Source organism: Artemia sp. Qi Xiang Cuo, chromosome 9, assembly GCF_049724085.1.
Source record: "Artemia sp. Qi Xiang Cuo chromosome 9, ASM4972408v1, whole genome shotgun sequence".
Taxonomy (NCBI): domain Eukaryota; kingdom Metazoa; phylum Arthropoda; class Branchiopoda; order Anostraca; family Artemiidae; genus Artemia; species Artemia sp. Qi Xiang Cuo.
This window is the reverse complement of record NC_142802.1, coordinates 18,075,858-18,096,850: the sequence shown is the minus strand read 5'-3', so window position 1 is coordinate 18,096,850 and position 20,993 is coordinate 18,075,858. Positions and strand designations below refer to the sequence as shown.

The 20,993-nt window shown below is 35.1% G+C and overlaps 1 protein-coding gene across 2 annotated transcripts in view; it reads right to left on the bottom strand.

Moving 5' to 3' along the window:
* Window positions 1–1,712: 1,712 nt before the first annotated feature.
* Window positions 1,713–20,993, bottom strand: part of LOC148948386 (uncharacterized) — a 148,980-nt gene continuing 129,699 nt past the window's right edge. The window contains exons 7-8 of one of the 2 annotated variants that reach the window (XR_016142218.1): window positions 3,280–11,352; window positions 1,713–3,191 (exon numbers count right to left, since the gene is read on the bottom strand). Coding sequence is in view for 1 of the 2 variants with exons in the window: in XM_089094320.1 (XP_088950446.1) it covers window positions 11,192–11,352 (161 nt within the window). In the remaining variant the exon portion in view is untranslated. Of the gene's footprint in view, window positions 11,353–20,993 lie in introns of both variants that reach the window. The other variant, XM_089094320.1, reaches the window with a different exon arrangement.

The window sequence follows — 20,993 nt, the reverse complement described above, 5'->3', positions numbered from 1 at the left end:
AACGATTATTCATATAGTCCCCCCCGTAACGAACCTTTTAAGAAAGGGCAACTACACGACGCGATCCTTAACTACATGGCGTCGATTCGGGTTTCCAATAAAGCAATTAATGCTCGCGTACATGTGCTATGCATGCCCTTTGCTTGAATACGCATGCCCAGATTGGGGACCACAAGTGCATAACATTGACTACCCCAATGACGAAATTGAAACGTTACAAAAAAGAGCCTTAAAAATCCTCCTAGGAACCAATTATTTCATTTACGAATCTGCCCTTTTGGCTCTACTACTCCCAACCCTTAAAGAAAAGGTACCCTCTGATGTGTCAGTTTGGACGCTCCGTGCTTTTGAGCGATAAACACCATTCCCTACTACCCCTCTCCTCTGCAGTCAGCCGAAACACACGCCACAAGAACAAGCTTGAACCAGTGCACTGCAAAACTAATCGTTTAAATAATTAATTCGTTCCTTTTTTGCTAGTTAAGTGATAACATACTTGGTGCTCAGTATGTTGTAAAAGACAGCGTGAATTAGTGGCGACTCTAACCGTAATTACGATAGCTAGTTTATGAAATAGTTCTTGAAAATGAGCGATTTTTTGGAGGTTTTGAGATTTTAGGGCGCAAGAAAAGGCTTAAAAATTAATATTAAGAAGACTTAAGTCGCTTAGACTGGGAATGAGTGAAGTTGAACATGTGATGTTTAGTAACGAGAACATCGATTAATTGGATAGCTTCACTTACCTAGATAGCATTATCAGTAAAGACGGTGGACGCAGTGAATATGTTAAAAGTAGAATAGTCAACGCCAGAGATTGTCCTTTCTGACCAACTATCTAGGGCCAGACGAAAAGCAGGTCGTCCCAAATTTGGTGGGAGGTCATACGGAAGCATTCAAGGGAAGTTAGAACTTCTTGGGAGGGTGTAGAGAGGGAGGCTTTGAATAGATTGTGATGAAAGAGAAACGTACGTAGCTGTGCTGGCCTCAGGCGGCTTGGTGCTTTAGTGGGTTGTTAGTAGTAAAAGTAAACTTACTGTGTTAAATTTGACACAGCATTTCAGCAAAAATTGAAACATTAACAATCTATTGATTCCCAGAGACAAGTACACCTTCTTACACTTTTTGGTGCCATTAGTTTTTAGCTTATTTTCCATCCACACTTACTTTTTCTTTAATTCGGCACCCCCTACTACCAAAACTGCATAACTGCATATGGAGATTTTTTTCACTAACGTCTCGCGTTCACAAATGAGTTTCGAATTCTTCCTGACTTATAAGGACATGATTGTCTAAGCTTCCGCTTAACAAATTAGAACAAAAGTACTTCATTTTGACTATCTATGGTTCTTTAAGCGGAAGAGCCGTCAAGGTCCGTCTTTTTTAAGAAACTTCGATATTTCCAAGCACAGTCTTTCAGAAAACTTTTCCTGTTGTCTACATACTTTAATTACCCTCTTTTTATATATAAAAAAAAATTGTGTTTCAGTGTAATTTTTACGTAGCCTGTGGAAGCGCAGTGTAGAGACCTCTGTTTGGCAATATGGGGCCCGGTGGTTTGATCTCAGCTACCACAGAGCTGGCGGGGAAGGAGACCCGTCAGTTAAATAAATTCCCTTAAAAGGTACCACAAATAACACAGGCGGAACTATTTATGTTGCTATTTAATAAAATATAGGTCCTTAATATACTTGTCATTAGCAATATATGGTTGACCCAAAATAGGCCCTAGCCTAGGTTAAGACCTAGATTATTCCCTGACAAAAGAAGCCAACAATATTTTTCAAAATTCAAAACACTTTTAATTTATGGTGGTTCCTAACGCCACAAAAATTACATGCTTTAGCTTTTACAAAACTTTTTAAGTCTAGAAGACTTATCACATGCCTCGAGTTTTGAAAACTCTCCAATCAACTGTGCCATTTCCCAAATTTACTTTATTAGATAAGTTTTAAACTTCATGGTGGAGAAGTTACAAAATTTTCCGATTTACAGTTATAATTATATATTTATTTTATTATAATTATGTTATTAATTAAAATGTAAACACTATTATAATTACAATTACAATTAACAATTGTATAACGAAAAATCCAAACTTGTTGTCCCAAAACACAATAAATGGCATTGCATGACTTGTAATATTTGAATCTCCTAGACTAATGTCATTAGAAAAATATCTCCACCAATCCGCTGTGAACAGAAATCTTAGAAAAGCTTCCTAAAAATTAATTACACACACAACACGAGAAATAAAACAGCACTAGGAAAGCAAAAATCAAGCACACAAAAATAAAAACAAATTATTGACTGTTCCATAGAGACATCACATCTGTATAGAGCCAAATAGAGGAAGATAGGGGATGCACATAAGGGGGAGGGACGCAGACTGGAGGTCAGGGTTCACCTTAAAATCATGAGTTTTATTAGGTTACTGGGCACTTCCTATTTTAAATACGAATTTTTTTTTATCATTAACCCCCCCCCCTGAAACAAATCGTGTGTATGTGCTTGAGGATGATTGGTAGGACTTTATTTCATTTCATTTAAAATAACAATATTCGGTTGTCAAAGCTCAAAGCGGGATAATGAGCAAAAGCGAGCACTGTTTCTCTATATAAATTTGATATCTCTATAGATAGTTGAAACAACATGACGGAAATACAGCAACAACAAAAAGGCACTAAAATAATTAAAAGTACTATTTTTGATTCAGAAATTACATCCTAAAGGAAATTGTGCGATATTGTCAAACCTAAAATCTGTTTTGTAATTCTTACAAATGCTTTATGAGGTTCATAAAACAGGATTTCAAATGACAATGCTGAGATACTTTAGCAAGAGGGTGGTCAGGGGTTTTGATAATTTTAAATTATAAGAAACCCCAAAATATTCATACCCTCCCGCATCTGAACTTGTTTTTTTTTCAATAATTTTCCTTGTCAGCCAGACACAGTCATGGTATAAATTGAGCTTAACATTATAGATTGCTGTATACATATCCGACCCCCCCCCCCCAAAGTTCAAAAACTCACACCAATATTTACCAGGATAGAAAAAAACAATGTTTATTCAAAATCTTTACATTTCAGGCTAACTTGGCAAAAGGAAAACCTTAGCCAGCTAAAACTCTTACTCACTAAAATGAACAAACGTTTTCTTTACATTCCAGGCTAACTTGGCAAAAGGAAAACCTCAGCCAGCTAAAACTCTTACTCACTAAAATGAACAAACTTTTCTTTACAATCTTTACATTCCAGGCTAACTTGGCAAAAGGAAAACCTTAGCCAGCTAAAACTCTTACTCACTAAAATGAACAAACGTTTTCTCATAAAGGATGTCCAAATTAAAGTACATGCATAAAAACCATAATTCACTATTCCAAGGGGAATAGGTAAAACTTACAATATTAAAAATAAAAGAATACTTTAAAAAATTTTCTAAGAAATTCATATAACGAAAAGATTTATTCCAACGCAGGTTTGGCAACGTCTCTAATCTTCACATTTTTAACCATATGTAGGGCTACTCACTTGAAACTAATTCTATCTTTGACCCGTCTAAAAATATGAAGTACTTCCTTTGAAAAGCATTTGAAATCTGTAAAGTTATCTCAATCTGTTAAGGCTAAGGCAAAACAGTGGGTGAGAGGAACCCTTGAGCCATATAAAAATATTTTAACTGTTTTAATTGGAGCTTGCACAAAAAGTGCACTCTTTTCTGGAACAATCCCTCTCCCCCTGTGAAGAGATGTGTTTTAGGACAATTTATTCTGCTTCTTCTCAAACGCTCTTAGTATAGCAGAATACACGAAAATGAATGGTAAGCAAGGAACAACCTTTTTCAACACTAAATAAACACTAATAACAATTTTTCATGGTAACTTTTTTTTTTAAGAATTGGTTTTTGAAAATAACAGTTTTTTGAGACGTTGTCTTTGAATTTTCTAAAAGCATTTACAATCTGCAGTATCACCTCTAGCTCTTAAAGTGAAGAATAACAAAGGGTGAAAGGTGTCTTAAGCTATCTAAAAATATTTTGAAATTGCTCCAATTAGAGCTTGTATCAAAATATAATCTTCTCACAAAAAACCCTTCCCCTGTACAGAAGTTTTAGGGACACACAGTTTTTGACAATGAACGATAAGTAAGGGGCCCTTGTAGGAGCTAAAAACTATTGTCAAAAATTATTGTAAAAAAATACTGTAAAAGAGTCATGCTTCTAATATGGAAGCGAAACATTAGTATTTATTAGATTTTGGAATCAACCCGTTAATTCTGAATAAAATATGGAAGCATTTTAAAAGTATTTGTACTTGTCCTTGATGTACTGTTTAGATAAGAAACAAGCAGGGAAAAAATACAGTAATCATACAGCTGATATTCTTGTTCTAGATTTTAAGTTTATATGGGGCATGCTTTATGTTATTTGTGCAATGTAATGCTTTATATATATTGATGTTAGTATATTCTATATTTCATACAAGTTTTCATTTTGCTCCTTCCACTTCCAGTATTTTATCAATTTATATTTTAAAAATTAAATTAAATGAGAATATGATTAAATATTAAAAAATCGAAATATTACAGAAAAATCTATGTTTAGTTTTAAAAACAAATTTTTTAACAAGAGAAGTATTAACACATTGCTACTCTTCAAAATACGGATATAAACAAAGCCATTTTTTGCATTAGTACCTTTAAATAAAAAAAAATCTTGAAGTATTTCTGATTTTATTATAATAATTATTATAATATTATTACATTATAATATTTATATTATATAATATTATTATAATATTATAATTATTACATATGGAAAAATATTTCAAGAAGTAAACTCAGATTATAAATTCCGTTGATAATATTATGATTAAATTCATTATTGGCAATGAGATTGACAGTCAAGGGATTAGAACAATGACAAACTATTTTAGAAGCACAAGAAGTTGGACTAAAATCTGGAGAGAGGCATATGCAACAACAAAATTATATACAGCTGCTCCACTAGTGTCAGTTCGTGAAGTTTCTTTTCATACCCTGAACAGCGGGGGAAAACTATACCCCCCCCCCTACAAGTAAATTTCGTTTCTTCTTTAAAAAAATTCGGATAAATTACTTTTTCCCAGTAAGAAGGGGTAATGCCTCTAATTAGGATAGTGAAAAAATTATGCTAATACATTGGATCTCAGCTTCAACAGGGTCAACCGGTAAGGCAACCTGCGGGGTCAATTATATTCCCACAAAACATATAACATTTGACGAGGGGTTCACCTCTTGTCCCACTAGCTGGGATATTCAGCAGCACTGAATGGTTTACTATGAAGGGATTGAGGTGGAGGAGGAGCGTCCGCAGGCACGTTGGCCTCAGAGGGTCAGTAATGAAAAGATGTTGTTCAGTGGGACCGGACTCACAAAAATCAAAGACTAAGCAACAGTGTTTGGCAACGCCTTGCCCAACATCCAAGGATGTTGGGCAAGACGTTCGGGTCTGGTCCCACTATGCTTAGAGTAAGGTAAATCTTTCAGATTCTTGTACGAATGTTTTTTCCCTATAGATATTGGCATCAGAACGTGAAGCCCAAATATTCAGCCATTTAATAGTATATATTTTTTACTGTCTTAATTTAAAATTTTAGAGCTTTACCTGCTACTTACGAACAACACTAGAAACATCAAAAATCTACAATATGAAAAAAGCAGAGCAGTAAATATAACAGCCATATCAAAGAGAGGAAAAAAAAGAGAGAGAAAAAACGAAGGAGAGACATAGAAGCAAAAATAGTTTGATGTCAACGTGCTAAATAAAAGCTTCCAAGATTTAGGATTGTCTCCCAGAGTTATTTCACACACCATATGCCTATGGTGCATACACCAGTATTCATATTACGTATAACCAAAGCACTGACTATAAAAACTGTGATGGGTATTTGGAACGATAATATAGTTTTCAATGGGCAGATGTATTTCTAGTTCACAAGAAAAAAAAAAACAACAAAAAAACAACTAGGGTGATTGATTTAAAGAAGAGTTTTTCAAACTTCTTATAGCTTAGAATGCAAATAAAGAATCAATGAGGATAATAGGCATACCTAGGATGGACCAACAGGTAAAGATAAAGAAGAAGATACTGCCTTCAAGCAATAATTTAGCAATAATTTCAACATAAAGGTCAAAAATGCCTGAGTTTTTGAAGTAAAATACGTTTATTTTTAAAAATGGGCGAAGAAGGAGAGATCGAAGTCCCAGACCCCTACCACTCTGATATCCTATAGAAAACCTCCAAATAACCCGTTTTCTAACTTTTGAACAATTCTAAACTTTTGACAGAATCTGTTTATATAAACATTATTTCCCAAAAAGTTATAAATTAATTAATTGTGTTCTAAAACTACTAATTGAGGATTCAATTTAATTTTATGCATCCTACAAGTAATTCTATGCATCTGATACACTAACAAGATGTAACTGTAACGAAATGAACCTGCAAGAGACCCCTGACACTCCAAGCACAACTAGGAGTGAACCCCTTCTTCAAGGAAGAAAAAAAATTGAAATTTCAGCATAAAGTCGTCAAAAAGGCTGTCATCCCCTTGCTAAAGGATGTCGCCACCCCCCGTAGTGATAAATGCAACGGTGGCTGGAGTTTATTCAACTTCACATAGAATACAGAACCCAATGGAAGAATTTGATCCAGTAACTTCTTGATGCCGAGATGGGCTAAACAGCCTGTGTTTCATCTTAACTGACTAACTATACCAAACGTACACACTCTCGAAAGAGTTCAGAGGCAGAGGAAACGCAAACTGAAGAGAGACGGGGAAGAAGGTCTTCTACAGGAACTTGCATAGAGAATTAGCAAAAGTCGAAAAAGTCATGTGCTCCTTACTTGTTCTACAAAGTTAGAAAAATGCTATTGAAAATTACAACAATTTCGACCAGAAGAACTTATCCAGGACGTTTGTCCGGGGGAGGGGGGAATTTTTTCAGGCACAGTTTACACAAAAATATAGAAAAAAACTAACAAAAAATGGCTTATATGCGTTTTTGCGAGTTGGACAAAGATTTCCCTGGGGGAGGAGTAAACCCAGTAACCACTCCCCCCCCATGGATACAGTATGAATATCATGTCTAGCTTTGAAGGAGGTAATAGGGACATACAATACCATTCCCGAGGGGTTCAGTTACATAAATATCACAAAATTAAGTACAATGCTAATAGAATCCAAGACATTTAATACGATTGAGATTAGTAGACAACGTGGCTATACACGAAGTGCAACCATTTTCATACTGAGACTCAATTATGAGACCTAAATCAATAAGAACCGAAGGAGTATTTATAAATCTTATTAATTGAGAGTTTCTCGTTGTCTTTAGTGACTTAAAATTTCACAAAGGAGAGCGTGAAAGCCCCTTTCTTAGGGAACAATATAACCTCGCCAACGAGTATACGCCATAGACATGAAGCAATAAAATTGAAGCATACTTTTTCCCATGGAGCTCTAGAAGAATAATCTCTCCTTTTCTCTATGCTCAAGTTACCCTAAGACATATTTCATTTCACTGGCAATAAGCCAATAAAATGGGGGTTCGGTGTATAATCAGAATCCGAAAATGCTCGAGATTCTAAAAAAAATAGGTGTTTTTCCAGATTGATTTGCTTGCTGTAATAAGTGAATATATCAGCACGTAATTTTTAAGTGGCTGTACGCCAATAGAGCCCAGAGGAGATCAGCGCCACAAGCAGATTAGTTTTAGTCTCCCTATTTCCCCACAATCAGCAATAATTGTAAAATATTTAAAGCAAAATTTATCAGTTTATGGAAAAAATGAAGAGAAAATTTTTTCCTTTAAACAAAATCGATTTTTGGCCTTACATGCAAAATTAGTCTTTTGCCTCACGAATTAAAAAAAAAAGAAAAATTAATGGCATGTGTGTAATCAGTGATAATAGCGATAATGGTGAGGGAATTACAACTCTCCGGAAAGTACGATTACAGCAAATCAGGTGGCTTGGTCACATACAATGAAGGGGAAAAACCCTATCTGTCAAAAGTCGCCTTTGAGGGAAGGGTCCACGGTAGCCGCCGACCTGGAAGACCTAGGAAGAGAGGACAACACAATTTCGGAGGTGACCTCCTACGCCTTTTAAAAAAAACTGACGACCTAGCAATGCAGAAAATTGATCCATGAACACGTGAAAGATATGGTCCCGACGTGACCCATGAGGACGCCTGGGACATAATTAAAAAAAAAACCTTCATAAAGGGCAAGAACTAGTATATGATCAATTGAAATGAAATATTTGTGTGATGAATAAACATTCAAGATAGCCTATTATACATAAAAAATGAAATAATTTTAAGTTTTGTTTTTAGTTTTTTATTATAATTCTTAATAGGAATTGCAAGTGATACAAAAATAAACAAAATTTTGCCTCACTTTTAATTTAAATAAAACTAACCAAAAACATAAAATTTTGAAAAGTTTGTTAGTATATAAATTATAATGCCAATTGAAATCCCTAATGAAAAATTCAACCTTGTAGAAAGATGAACAAAAAAGTCACAAATATGCGCTTTGACAAAATGCAATATTAGGGGGAAGGGGAGAAAGGGGCAGAAGGACGATAAGCGCTAAAATAAAAGTAATTTTGCAAACGAAAAAAAAAACAATAAAAAAGAAAAAGCTAAATGATTTTGTGAGAGGCGCAAAGATCATGTCAAAAAAAAAAAAACAACAATTAACAAATTGAGCATATTAACGCACAAATCTGGTCACAGCAAAAACATAAAAGATCTAAAATCAAAAATAAAAATCATATAAAGTATTTTGAGCAGAGTAGCCTAAATTTCTCATAAACAGTAAAGCCTACTCTAACTTAAGGGAGAAACAGAGAAGAAAAAAAAAGTTAAGAATACAAAACCTTACCACTTATAATACACTAGGGGCGCACGATATAACGAGATGTTGACATATCGATACTACTTTAGTTGATATTCAATATATGGAAAGAGATATTTTCTAATTTAAGACTGCATTTAGGTAAAGTAAATGATATAGAGCAGTCATATCATTGCGCTTAAGGCCTAACAGCGTATCTGACCCCCCCCCCCCCAAATATGAGTAAATGTTCTCCGATGAGCCCACTTCAGGGACTTGGACCCGCTGTCTAATTTTACAGTAGGTGAAAAGATTGATATTGTTAAATTGCAGCGAGAAGGATCAGGATTTCATTGATTTTCCTCCAGTTAGAACAATTATCCTGCAGTTCGACCGAATATCCTGCTAGAAATGTCACGATTTTAACGAATATCTTGTAGTCGGACCAATCATCCTGCAAGAACTGTCACGAATTTACCGAATATCTTGTAGTTAGACCGATTACCAAGCAGTTTCATTTTCGAGTTTTCACCAACATATTTATCTCATTTGGTTAATATATATGATTCTTACATATATATTGACATCATTTGGTCAATATATCCAATTTGTATCTATGAAAATCCAGTTATGTACCGTTATGGACTGAATAATACCCCATAGGCTCTTCACTGCATGATAACATGTTTACTGTTAGCGACTGTAGTGTGACGACTTTAGTGTGTTTTACTGTTACTGTTTACTGTGTTTAGTGTGTTTTACTGTTTGCGACTTTAGTATGACGACTTTAGGTTTGCGACTTTAGTATGACGACTTTAGGTTTGCGACTTTAGTGGGTTTTACTGTTACTGTTTACTGTTTAGTGTGTTTTACTGTTACTGTTTACTGTTTAGTGTGTTTTACTGTTACTGTTTACAGTTTAGTGTGTTTTACTGTTGGCGACTTTAGTGTGACGAGTTTAGGTAATTTCAAAGGCGTTATGTAACACTTTTTGTCAAAGGGATTTTTTTTGGTTAAATAAGTCACTCGGTCGATTCCTTCTATAATTTATTTGGGTCTCAAGATTATAAGAAAGTTCTATTTTTGTAAAATATCTTCTTTTCGAAAATGCAGAAGTGGTTTCAATTTTGAATTTCAATATCAAAATTGTGTTGTTTTTTTCGAAGGTTAAATAAAGTCTTTCAAACAGCAGTTCATCTATAACAACCAAAAATCCCAAAGGAGACATTCCAGGTTTTAGGGGATATTCAAAAGGCTTTATTTAACACTTCTAGTCAAAGGAGCATTAATTGTTAAACGAAATACGCTCCATCGATTAGTTTAAGTGGTGTTCGTACATCATGTTTGGGTTCCAAGATAATGAGAAAGTTCGATTTTTACAAACATCTCCATTTTAAAAGTGTAAAAACAGGCAGAATTTTGAACTTTTCATACCAAAATTGTCCTGTTTATTTTTTGAAGGCTAGATAAAAGCCTTTCAAAAAAGTTTGTCGATATAAATCAAAAAGTCGATAGGGGATATTTCAGTTTTTACGCTCTTCGGTGAAATCTACGATGTGTGCGATACCCACCACAGCCAGATACTACAACCAGATATGTAAGACACCCATCACAGCCAAGTTGATAATTACTCAGTAAAGTTATTTCCAACAAATATAGCATAGAAAAAGTAGAAATCCGTTAAATTGCATTTAAATGTATTTAAATGCATTTAAATACATTTTCATCTTTTTTTTTAAAGAGAGACTGGGAACGTATTATTTAATGTTTTTTATTAATTTATTTTCTAATTTGCTATCAATATCGTTAAAAGAAACTTCCACTTAGACGAAATACCAATAAAGTTAATGCATTTAGATTTTAATTTGATTTACATTAAATAATAATGAATCCAATCGCGTTCATAATTAATTTGAACTCAAATAATTTTTATTTTGACGTTTTCATTCCAAGGAAGTTCATTTTGAAATCTACCAAGAACTAATGAATATCGAACATCACGTATCAGTAATCGAATAAATATCAATACAACAGTCAAATATCGTGCCCCACAGAACATACACATTACATCACACATACAGAACATACATATGTTCTGTACACATATGTTCTGTACACATACAGAACATACATTACATCAAGATTGAGTACAATAAAAGAACAACTTTAAAAAAAGTGCAACTAAAACAGATAAACATTTCCTATAAACTACATTAAAAATCGTATACTTCAAAACCCGCCTCCGTCAAATTTAAGGAGCTTTAGCGGCAAGGACTTTCACCGGGCTAAAAAACAAAACTTCCTTGGACCTACATTACTTGAAGAATTTGAGATGCCTCAAATGCAGTGCCAGGGAGCAAAATAACTGGAGTTGACACATGACCAGCCTCTACACAAATCATGTTGGGAAATTCGTCATCACCAAAATCAGCAATCTCACGCGCTTTGTCAACCCACGGGTTCCATATTACTGAAACAAAAAATTGCTTGCATTTATACGATGGGAATAATATAGTTCCACACGAAGATGTTTGAACTTATTTAGCAGGGGAAGTACAAACCCTTAAAGGGTCTTAGGGTACATAGAATATAAAAATTAATATCCTTTTTACCCCCTTGACCCGCTTTAGGTCTATTTAGGTTTATTTATACCCGCTTTAGGTCTATTCCAAATTATGAATTCTTAATTGGGTTACCATCTAACTCAACACCCGTTTAAATCAATTTCATCAACTCAACCCATTTGACTCAGCCTTCGTTCAACTCAAACCCCATTCCACTCAACCCCATTTCAATTCAACCCTTGAAACAGGCTAGGTTAGGTTGAGTAAAGTTGAGTTGCATGGGGGTCGGGTTAAACAAGGCTTAAATTGGATAGGGGTGTGAGTTGGGAGGGTTAAGTTGCACACACATCGTTTAACTGAGCCGTGATCTTCTAACATTTTTGTTTTGATTTCTTTGAAATTATGAGGTTCTTAGGCCAGTATCACATTTTGCCTTGGCATTGTTGCCATGGCAAACAGCAAAAACAAATAAGCAAAGGTTAATCAGTTAAATTTGGCAAGGCTTTTCGTCCGTAAAAATTCATCATTAACAATCTGTTGATTTCCAAAGACAGCTCCACTGTCAAAGAAAAATTTCCCCTGCTTAAGTTATGCCGTGCCATACGTGGCTTATTTTTTGCTGATTTATTTTTGGCTAATTTTTTGATTATTTATTGGCTAAATTTGGAACCCCATACTACTAAAAACTACATAAGTGCATGTGAAGGTCTTCTATATCTAAAATCAAATACCCGAAATTTCTCTAATTTTTAAAGATACATATGATTTTGTATTTTTCGACATAAACGATTCAAGCAAACAGATTTCATCTTCACTGTTATTGGTACTTTAGGATACATACTACGTATTGATCATTGGTAGGATTAGCAAGACGCTTAAAATAGTTGTATAAGAAGGAGGTCGAAGTAACTTTTAGGGGGTAACAGTATTATAAATTTGGCGGGAGGGGGGTATAAGCTCCGAGATCTTTCTACCCCTCCCCCTGGATTTGTAAAAATATCTTTTTCGTTGGTATTTTCCCTTGAAAATTCCTTATTTTGGTATTTTCATAGAAAGACTGAAAAATGGCAAATACAGCCTCCCCCTCCCCTACATTTTGAACAGTACATTTTGTCCTCCCTAATTTTTTGTTAAATAACACCATTGGGCGATGGTAGTATGTACAAATAACAAAAGAATCTTAAAATAGCTAGGTCTTTACAAGCCCAAAATTGAAGGGTTGGTGCACTGCCAAAAGGACATAATTCCAATTTTTTGTATATTACTGTATTATATTTATTTCGTAACTGTTATTTCTAAAGTATTTTTCAATAATAAAAATAATGAAAAAATTAAAAATAGTCATAATACTATATACGCGCCAAATCTTTTCAAATCTGACCCTATCATTGATAGGTATCCGCGTCAGTGTTTCGATTTCTCTTTTCAAACAATCTATAAAATCTCGACGATTTTTAGAATATTCTTTTTTTTATCGGGAGATAGATTGTGAATATTCGGTATATCCGTTGAAAAATCGGTAGAAGTGGAAACACTGCTCCATATGGCACAGACTACATACAGCCAGGAGTGTTGTTGCTGGAATAAACAAGACATACATTTTTAACCAGTCAGTATCGTATCCTTCGTATTGCGGACTGGATGTTATCGGACAGGACGATTGTGAAGTATCATCCCAAAAGCACTTTTTATACACCTCAAAATTTAAATTATACCAAGATATTGCTCCAAGGTTCCCTGTTTCTATAAAAACTCAAAGCAAATTTAATTTCAATAATGTTTTCCAACTTGACAACATAACATTTCCCTCGTTCATGGCACATATTCTTTTAATTTTATCCAGTCACGAGAGAGAGAGAGTTGCCGAACAACATATTTCCCTCTTTTTTCCCTTAGATCTCAGTACAGCAATAAAAGTCCAGAGCAAGCGATTTCCTACACTGAATTTCCAAGGGAGTAAAAACCATTTCGAGAGATGGGAAACCAAGTTTGCTACGAAAATGAGAAAGTTGTTTTTGTTTCGAATGTATTTCCAAGAAACAACCCAAGTTTTGTATTGATGGGGTAAATTGAGAAAAGAGTTTCTTGCTCTAATTTTGATATCTTCTTGACCGAGTGGATGTGGTTCCAAGTTAAAGGGAAAGTTGAGTCGCATTTCCGTACGATAAACTTTAACATATTGGTATTTCATTAGTTATATGTGGATGTATTTAAATTGAAATTTAATATATTCCTGAAAATATTTTAGCAAAAAAATTGCTAATGAAATAGGAGATAAACTTTGGAAAGGCATCCCCCAATTTCTTTTTTTTTGGGGGGGGGAAGGGGGAAAAGTCCCATATTCCCGTAAAATATCATGGTTTTGATGATTGATCATTTTCTATATGATGCACCCATGTTTCATCTCATAGTTCTACAACCCGTCCCAAAACAGAATTCTGTGTGCATTTCTGGGGATAGGGTATATAAGGAGATTTCTTAAGGGGAGAGAGAGTAGCACTAAAAAGCTCCTTCTCATATTTTTAGTATAAAAGCATCAAGTCCAGCCCCCCCCCCCCCACCAACCTCAAGATATTTATAATTTCCCCTGTAATCCCATGTCATTTTTTAAACTTTTCCCCTCTTTCCCACCGAATAAGGGTACATCTAAAGAATTTTTTCAAGAGAAGAGAGGGTAGTGTCCGAAATAGTGTTGCCACAATGCTCCTTCTCCATTTTTTCGAGGGATAAAAACTTCAAGTGCAAATAATAAATAAGTAAGAACCAATTACGGAGGGAGTTCAGACCTGAATTTCACACTTTCTCATTCCTTAAGAGAGGTGGAATTCCCCCCCCCAGGTATTTGCAGAATCCTGGACCATTTTTTTTTTAGCAAACTAATAAAATAGGAAAACTATACTAAAACATGTTTTCATTTCTTGGCACTCGATTTAAGACACATTTTCAAATGCAGATTTCCCCGTAAAAATAATTTTCCAAAAATTCACTATTTAAACGGTATCTTAACGATCATTTTTTACTTCCGATTAAGTATAGGATAAAAAACTTTAGACAAACATAAATGAACGCAGAGGGAGAAGGCGTCAGCAGACCTGAAATTCATACTTCCTCATTCATTACAAGAGGTGGAACTCCCCCCAGGCATTTGTAGAATCCTAGACCATTTTTTTTTTAGCAAACAAGGAAAACTATATTAAAACCTCTTTTTCATTTCCTGACATTCGATTTAAGACATATTTTTCAATTTAATCCAACATAAGGATCATTTTTTGAATGGGATGCAACTTTTGATTGAAAAGCAACGTTGTCATTTATCTAGAGCCAGGAACAAGTTTATTTTAGCATTTTTTAAGAACGAGAGATAGAGATGAAAGGTATCAACTTCCTCTCATTGCAAATAAATAAAAATCTGATTAGTCAGTGAATCACCGTCGTTGTCCATATTCAAAAGACTTTCCAAACATTGATTTTCAGCCTACAATAGCGGACTTTCCTAATGAATTGTAAATTATTTGGTGATTCCCATCCTTGGCAATTCATAACTTGATGATTCATCTCCAGTTAGTTTTCTATCTTCTACTTCTTCCTCTTTATGAGAAGTGTGCATTTTTTTGCGATAAAGGAGATGCATCGAACTTCCCCTGTACCTCTTTTAAAAGTACATGTATTGTGTTCATTGGCACCCATAGACTAAATTTCAGGGGAGGGGGGCTTACCTGGTCTAATCGGTACTTCCAGTGCCATATAATTGAAATCTCAAGACAAAATATCATAGGCAGCGCGATAGAACTGCCTAAGTAAAGAGCGATGTGGGCACAATATACTGTTTTTTTTGTTTTTTTTTTTAGACCGGGCCTTTATTATAGAAAAAAATGTCATAGGAACTTCAAATGAGCTCTTGGCGGGCAACCAGCTCCCTCTCCCCAACATGAATTACTTTCCCAAACACACCCAATCCAAATTTTGTGATAGCCATTTCGTTCAGTGGAGTTTTAAGGTCTGGAAATTATGACTTTGAGCCTGACACCCCCCCCCACACACCTTCGGGCAAGGGTTGTAATTAATGCTCTGTGGGGATATAAGGTTGTTTTTTTTTTTATATAGAAACGGTGGTTGTAAAAACCTCGGAGGGGGCTCATTTGATTGGTAATCAGAAGTTCTACTGGCCTTTTGAACAGTCAAAAGCGATTGGAGGTCATCCATCCCCCCCCCCGTACACCAATAATTTCCCCAAACACATTCAATCATAATTTTTGAGATAGCCATTTTGTTCAGTGTAGTTAAAAGGTTCAGGAATTATGTCTTTGAGAATACCCCCCCCCCCCAATATAGCCCTCAAATAAAGGATTGTAAGTTACGCCCTTGGGCATATAAAGTTTTTATAGAAAAGGTGGTCGTATAAACTTCAGAGAGAGCTCATTGGATTGGTAATCAGAAGTTGCAGTGCTCTTTTTAGGAGTCAAAGTGATCAGAAGGCAAATAGCCTCCCCCCCCCCCACACACACGCGCGTCGTATTTTCCAGAAACGCATCCGATAAAAATTTTAAGATGGCCATTTGATGTCGTAGAAACTTCGAAAAGGGCTCAGTCGGTTGGTAATTGAAAGGGCTAGTACCTTCTTTAATAGTCAAAAGTGATTGGAGGGGAACCACCCCCCCCCCACGCTCATCATTTCCCCAAACCCTTCCAGTCAAAATTAAGAGATAGTTATTTTGTTTGATGTAGTTTAACAGTCCAGGAATTATATCTTTGAGGATGAGAACCCCCTCACAGTCCTCAGAGCAAGGGTTGTAAGGCAAGGGTCCCGAGGGCATTTAAGGTTTTTATGGAAACAATGGTTGTATAAACTTAGGAGGGGGCTCATTGGATTGGAAATCGGAACTTGAAGAGACATTTTTAAGAGTCAAATTTGGCGGAGGGCAGCTATACCCCCCCCCCACGTCATATTTCCCCCCAATGCATCCGATAGAAATTTTAATATAGCCATTTGTTCAAAAATAGCACAAAGATCTCATAACACGGCCTTTAGGGTTGACACCCCCCCCCCTACAGTATTGGGATAAGGGTTTTAAGTTATGCCCCGGGGGGGATGTATGGTTTTTATGAAGAAGTGGTCTTGTGAGCTTTAGAGGAGGCTAATTTGATTGGAAATGCACACTTCTAGTTTCCTTTTAGAGTCAAGCGTAGTGGAGAGAAAATAGCCCCCCCCCCCTCTCCCTGATATCCTCTTTTCCCAAAACACATTCAATCGAAATTGTGAGACGGCCATTATAGCCAATAGTCCAAAGAGAATATAACAATGTCTTCGGTAATCAAATTTAAGAAATATTTAGGCGGACGTTGAACTAAATCAAAACAAACTATAGGCATGTGAACTTTCAAAAAGGTGACAAAGCAATATCTTAAGAACAATTTATATTATTAAGTTAGATCTTTAAGAGTAAGTTGTGGGGGAATTTAACTAGCGAGAAGGCACTATGTGTATACTTTTAGTACTACAACTACAGTTACTGTAACTAATGACGCGTAGAGTATTAAGGTGAAACTTCTAGGAAGTGTTTAGGGGGCATTCCAATTAAACAAAAAAACTATTTACATGTAGGTTTACAAAAGGATATATAAGCAATATCATAGGCAGCACTACTCTATAGTAGCAAGAAATATTATTGAAACATTTAAAGAAGCTAATTCAATTCAAAATTAAAAGTTCTAGGGTCCCTTCTAAGAGTAAAAAGAGAGGGCAATCAGACCGTCTCTCAAGCCTATTTATTTCCCAAACACATCTAGTCAAAATTTTAAGACAACTGTTTTGCTCAGCGTAGTAGAACGGTCCAGCAACTATGTCTTTAGGGATATTGGGCATGCCAAACCCCCACAATTATGCAAAACTATGGGTTCTTATAAAAAAAAAAACCGAAAAGATATAAAAAAAAATTTTCCCATGAAAATGACTGTCAATAAAAAACGGATAGACATTCATCTAAAAAAACGTTTTCCACAAAATAAGCTTTTCAAAGTAAAGTAAAGAGCTCCATTAAGTCAAAATAATTTCGGAGACCACACTGTCTTTCCATGACGAAAAATAAAAGTTCAAATAGGGATAAAATTCTTTTATTAGACAGTGTTTCACAAACAGTGGTAGAAATTCACAAAAATACCAGATATTTCAGTTACATATGCTATTAACTATTCTTGTGAATTTATATCCCTGTTTGTGAAACACTGTCTATTTAAAGGATTTTATTTCTATTAGAACTTTTATTTATTAAGTCAAAAATGGGCAGAAACGAAGTCAAGTAATCATCCAAGCGTAAAACTACCACAGATCACTATCAACAATTAAATGAAACTCAAAACGAACAGAAATTAGAACAAATAGCCAAGTCAAACTCAAAACGAGCAAAATTTAACATTAGTAGGGCTGATAACCCCCATGCCTTCACAAGACCAGAGCACAAGTTACGCTTTACTGAAAACATAATATGTTTAAATGTTTTCACTTTTTTTTACTTAAATAAGTAATAAACTTTTTTTCCTCACTTTTTTTTACCCATTTTTTATTTTAAGGAATAAATATCATTATAGGTAAATTACACTGACAATCCACGGTCATTTTTTTTTTCAGTAAAGCCTAAGTTATGTTCTGGTCTTGAGAAGGCATGGTGGGTTATCAACCCTAGTAATGTTAATTTTTGCTTGTTTTGAGTTTGACTCGGCTATTTATTATAACTTCTGTTCGTTTTGAGTTTCATTTAATTGTTGATAGTGATTTGTGGTAGTTTTACGCTTGGATGATTACTTGACTTCGTTTATGCCCATTTTTGGTTTAATAGAGCTCTTTACTTTTCTTTGAAAACTTATTCTGTGGAATTTTTTTTAAATTAATACAAACATATGACACCCTCATTCAGCCAGGAGAGAGGGGGGGGGGCTGGCGCCCCCAGGAGAGGGGGGGCTTCCATGCCAGATGGCAATCAAGATAAAAACCAAGGTAGCGGAGATGATCAACTTGTTGAGCTGGATTACCTCATAAAGTTACCTGACCAGACACATCCAGGGGTGTACTAGCTCTACAAAACGTCATTAAAAATGTTTTGCCAGCATTTACACACAATAGAGTTAATGAAGTGAAAATCTCCAGTCTTTCCAATGCGAGATTCGCTTTTCTCACCAGGTCCTTCGCAGATGATGCACACACAATTAAAACGGTATCATCAGCAAACGAGATAAGACACACATCTTTCAAATAAAGAAGCATGAGATCAAAATAGAAGAGGTAAAGCACCAGACCTAACACTGACCCTTGTGGTACTCCAACCGTCACTAGAAATGCTGCTGAGCTCACATCATTCAAATTATTTTGAGGAATCTCCTTATTAGATAAACTTAAAACGAATTTAATAACTTCCCACGCACACGTGACGAATCCATTCGACTTAGTGGTGTTTGAAAATCAACTGTATCGAATGATTAGCGAATATCTATAAATACAGAAAAAGGTGTTTTACCTCTGTCCATACCACTGTTAATTGATTCCATAAGTTGTTGCAAAGCATCTGTCGTCGAGTGTCCTTTGCGAAATCCGAATTGGGTCTCACTCAGCAAACCATTAGCCGATAGGAAACTATATAGACGTTTATGAAAAACTTTTTCTAACAATTTCGAAAACAATAGAAGGATCGTAATCGTTCTCCAATTCTCAATTTCCTTTTTAAGGCCACCTATATGAAGTTCTACCTTTATTTCCTTTTAGAGCCACTTTTATTTAGGGCCACTTTCGCAACTTTTAGCTGATCAGACAAAATCCCCTTTTCGAGTGACAGGTTTATAATAAAAAGACCCGATTATTTACACACCTAATTACAAACAGCAAGTTTTTTCACGAGTTATTTATTATTATTTGAAAAAAACTACGTTTTCTAAAGAGTTAAAGAGGCTGAGTTACAAGGTCGAACCTTAAAACGTACAGGGATTAGGAGGCACAGTTGGGGGGCTGCCGCCCCCAAAACCCCCGCTTTCGCAGCCTTTAAATAAAAAAAAAAGTTTTTTAAACTGAAAGTAAGGAGCGACATTAAATCTTAAAACGAACAGAAATTATTCCTTATATGAAAGAGGCTGTGCCCTCCTCAACGCCTCGCTCTTTACGCTAAAGTTTTTATTGTTTAAAAAAAGAGTTGTGAGAAAGTCAAACTTTAGCGTAAAGAGCAAGGCGTTGAGGAGGGCACAGCCTCTTTCATATACGGAATAATTTCTGTTCGTTTTAAGATTTAATGTCGCTCCTTACTTTCAGTTTAAAAAACTTTTTTTTTAATTAAAGGCTGCGAAAGCGGGGGTTTGGGGGCGGCAGCCCCCAACTGTGCCTCCTAATCCCTGTACGTTTTAAGGTTCGACCTTGTAACTCAGCCTCTTTAACTCTTTAGAAAACGTAGTTTTTTTCAAATAATTTCTGCACGTTTTTGTACAGTTTATTACTTATTATTGCTTGACTAACTGTTAGCTGATCGTGTCAGGAGTTAAAGTCACAACTAAAGAAAAGTTCTTGTGTTAGTCTAGCCTAAACTTAGCTTCAAGACTATTGTCTTCTCAAAGTGTTCTCTCTGGGAGCTTTGTCTTCAGGATTTGCAGTCAGAACTCTATCCACACTGACATGTTATCCCTGTACGTTTTTAGGGTTGACCTTGTAACTCAGCCTCTTTAACTCTTTAGAAAACGTAGTGTTTTTCAAATAATACACATAAACAGGTTAGACAAGCTTTGTTATGAAAATTTACGCGCAGATATTTTCATAACAAAGCATGTCTAACCGGTTTATGTGTATTATTTGAAAAAAACTAAGGTTTCTCGTAAATGTAAATTCGGGGGATAATTTTTTCAGTCTGAAAATATCAAAAGGCCCTAACAGGTCGAATTCTGCTTCGAATGAGTCCTCATTCAACCGGATCCGTTGCCAACTGTGGCCTGTAGGCGTGGCTAAGAAAAAAAAAGAAATGATGATGAATTTTAAGGCTAATCGTCTTTATTAGTGGCTAATGCTATTTTCCCTATGCTAGGGAAAATAGCTATTTCCCTATGCTAGGGAAATAGTCGTCAAAATTTTTTTACGACTCCCGAGTTAAAAAGTAAAATAATGTTGGTTTCACTTTTTCTATATATTTGTTTACTTTTGTCGAAAAAAAGAAAACAAGTTATTTTAGTTTGTTGAATAAAAATTTAGTAGATGGGAAATGAAAGTAGATATTTTTGCGGTTGATTCTACTGGTATTTAAAAAAAAATGTTGGTTACAGAATTATTAATTTTTATTTTTTTTTGGTGCAAAAAATTATTTTTAGTTTTCATTATTTTCTTGCTATAAGGCATGAAATCTGCTCCAAAGGCTAGAATTTTGGACAGTATGCAGATTTTATAATCTACAATGATTACAGAAAGTGTCTGATGTCTACCACAATTTAAATTAAATACAAAAGCAAAAAAATACAAATATAAAAAATGGTCGATTTTTACCTTATTTTCCCATTTTTTCCCACTTCGTAGCTCTATTTCGTCAAC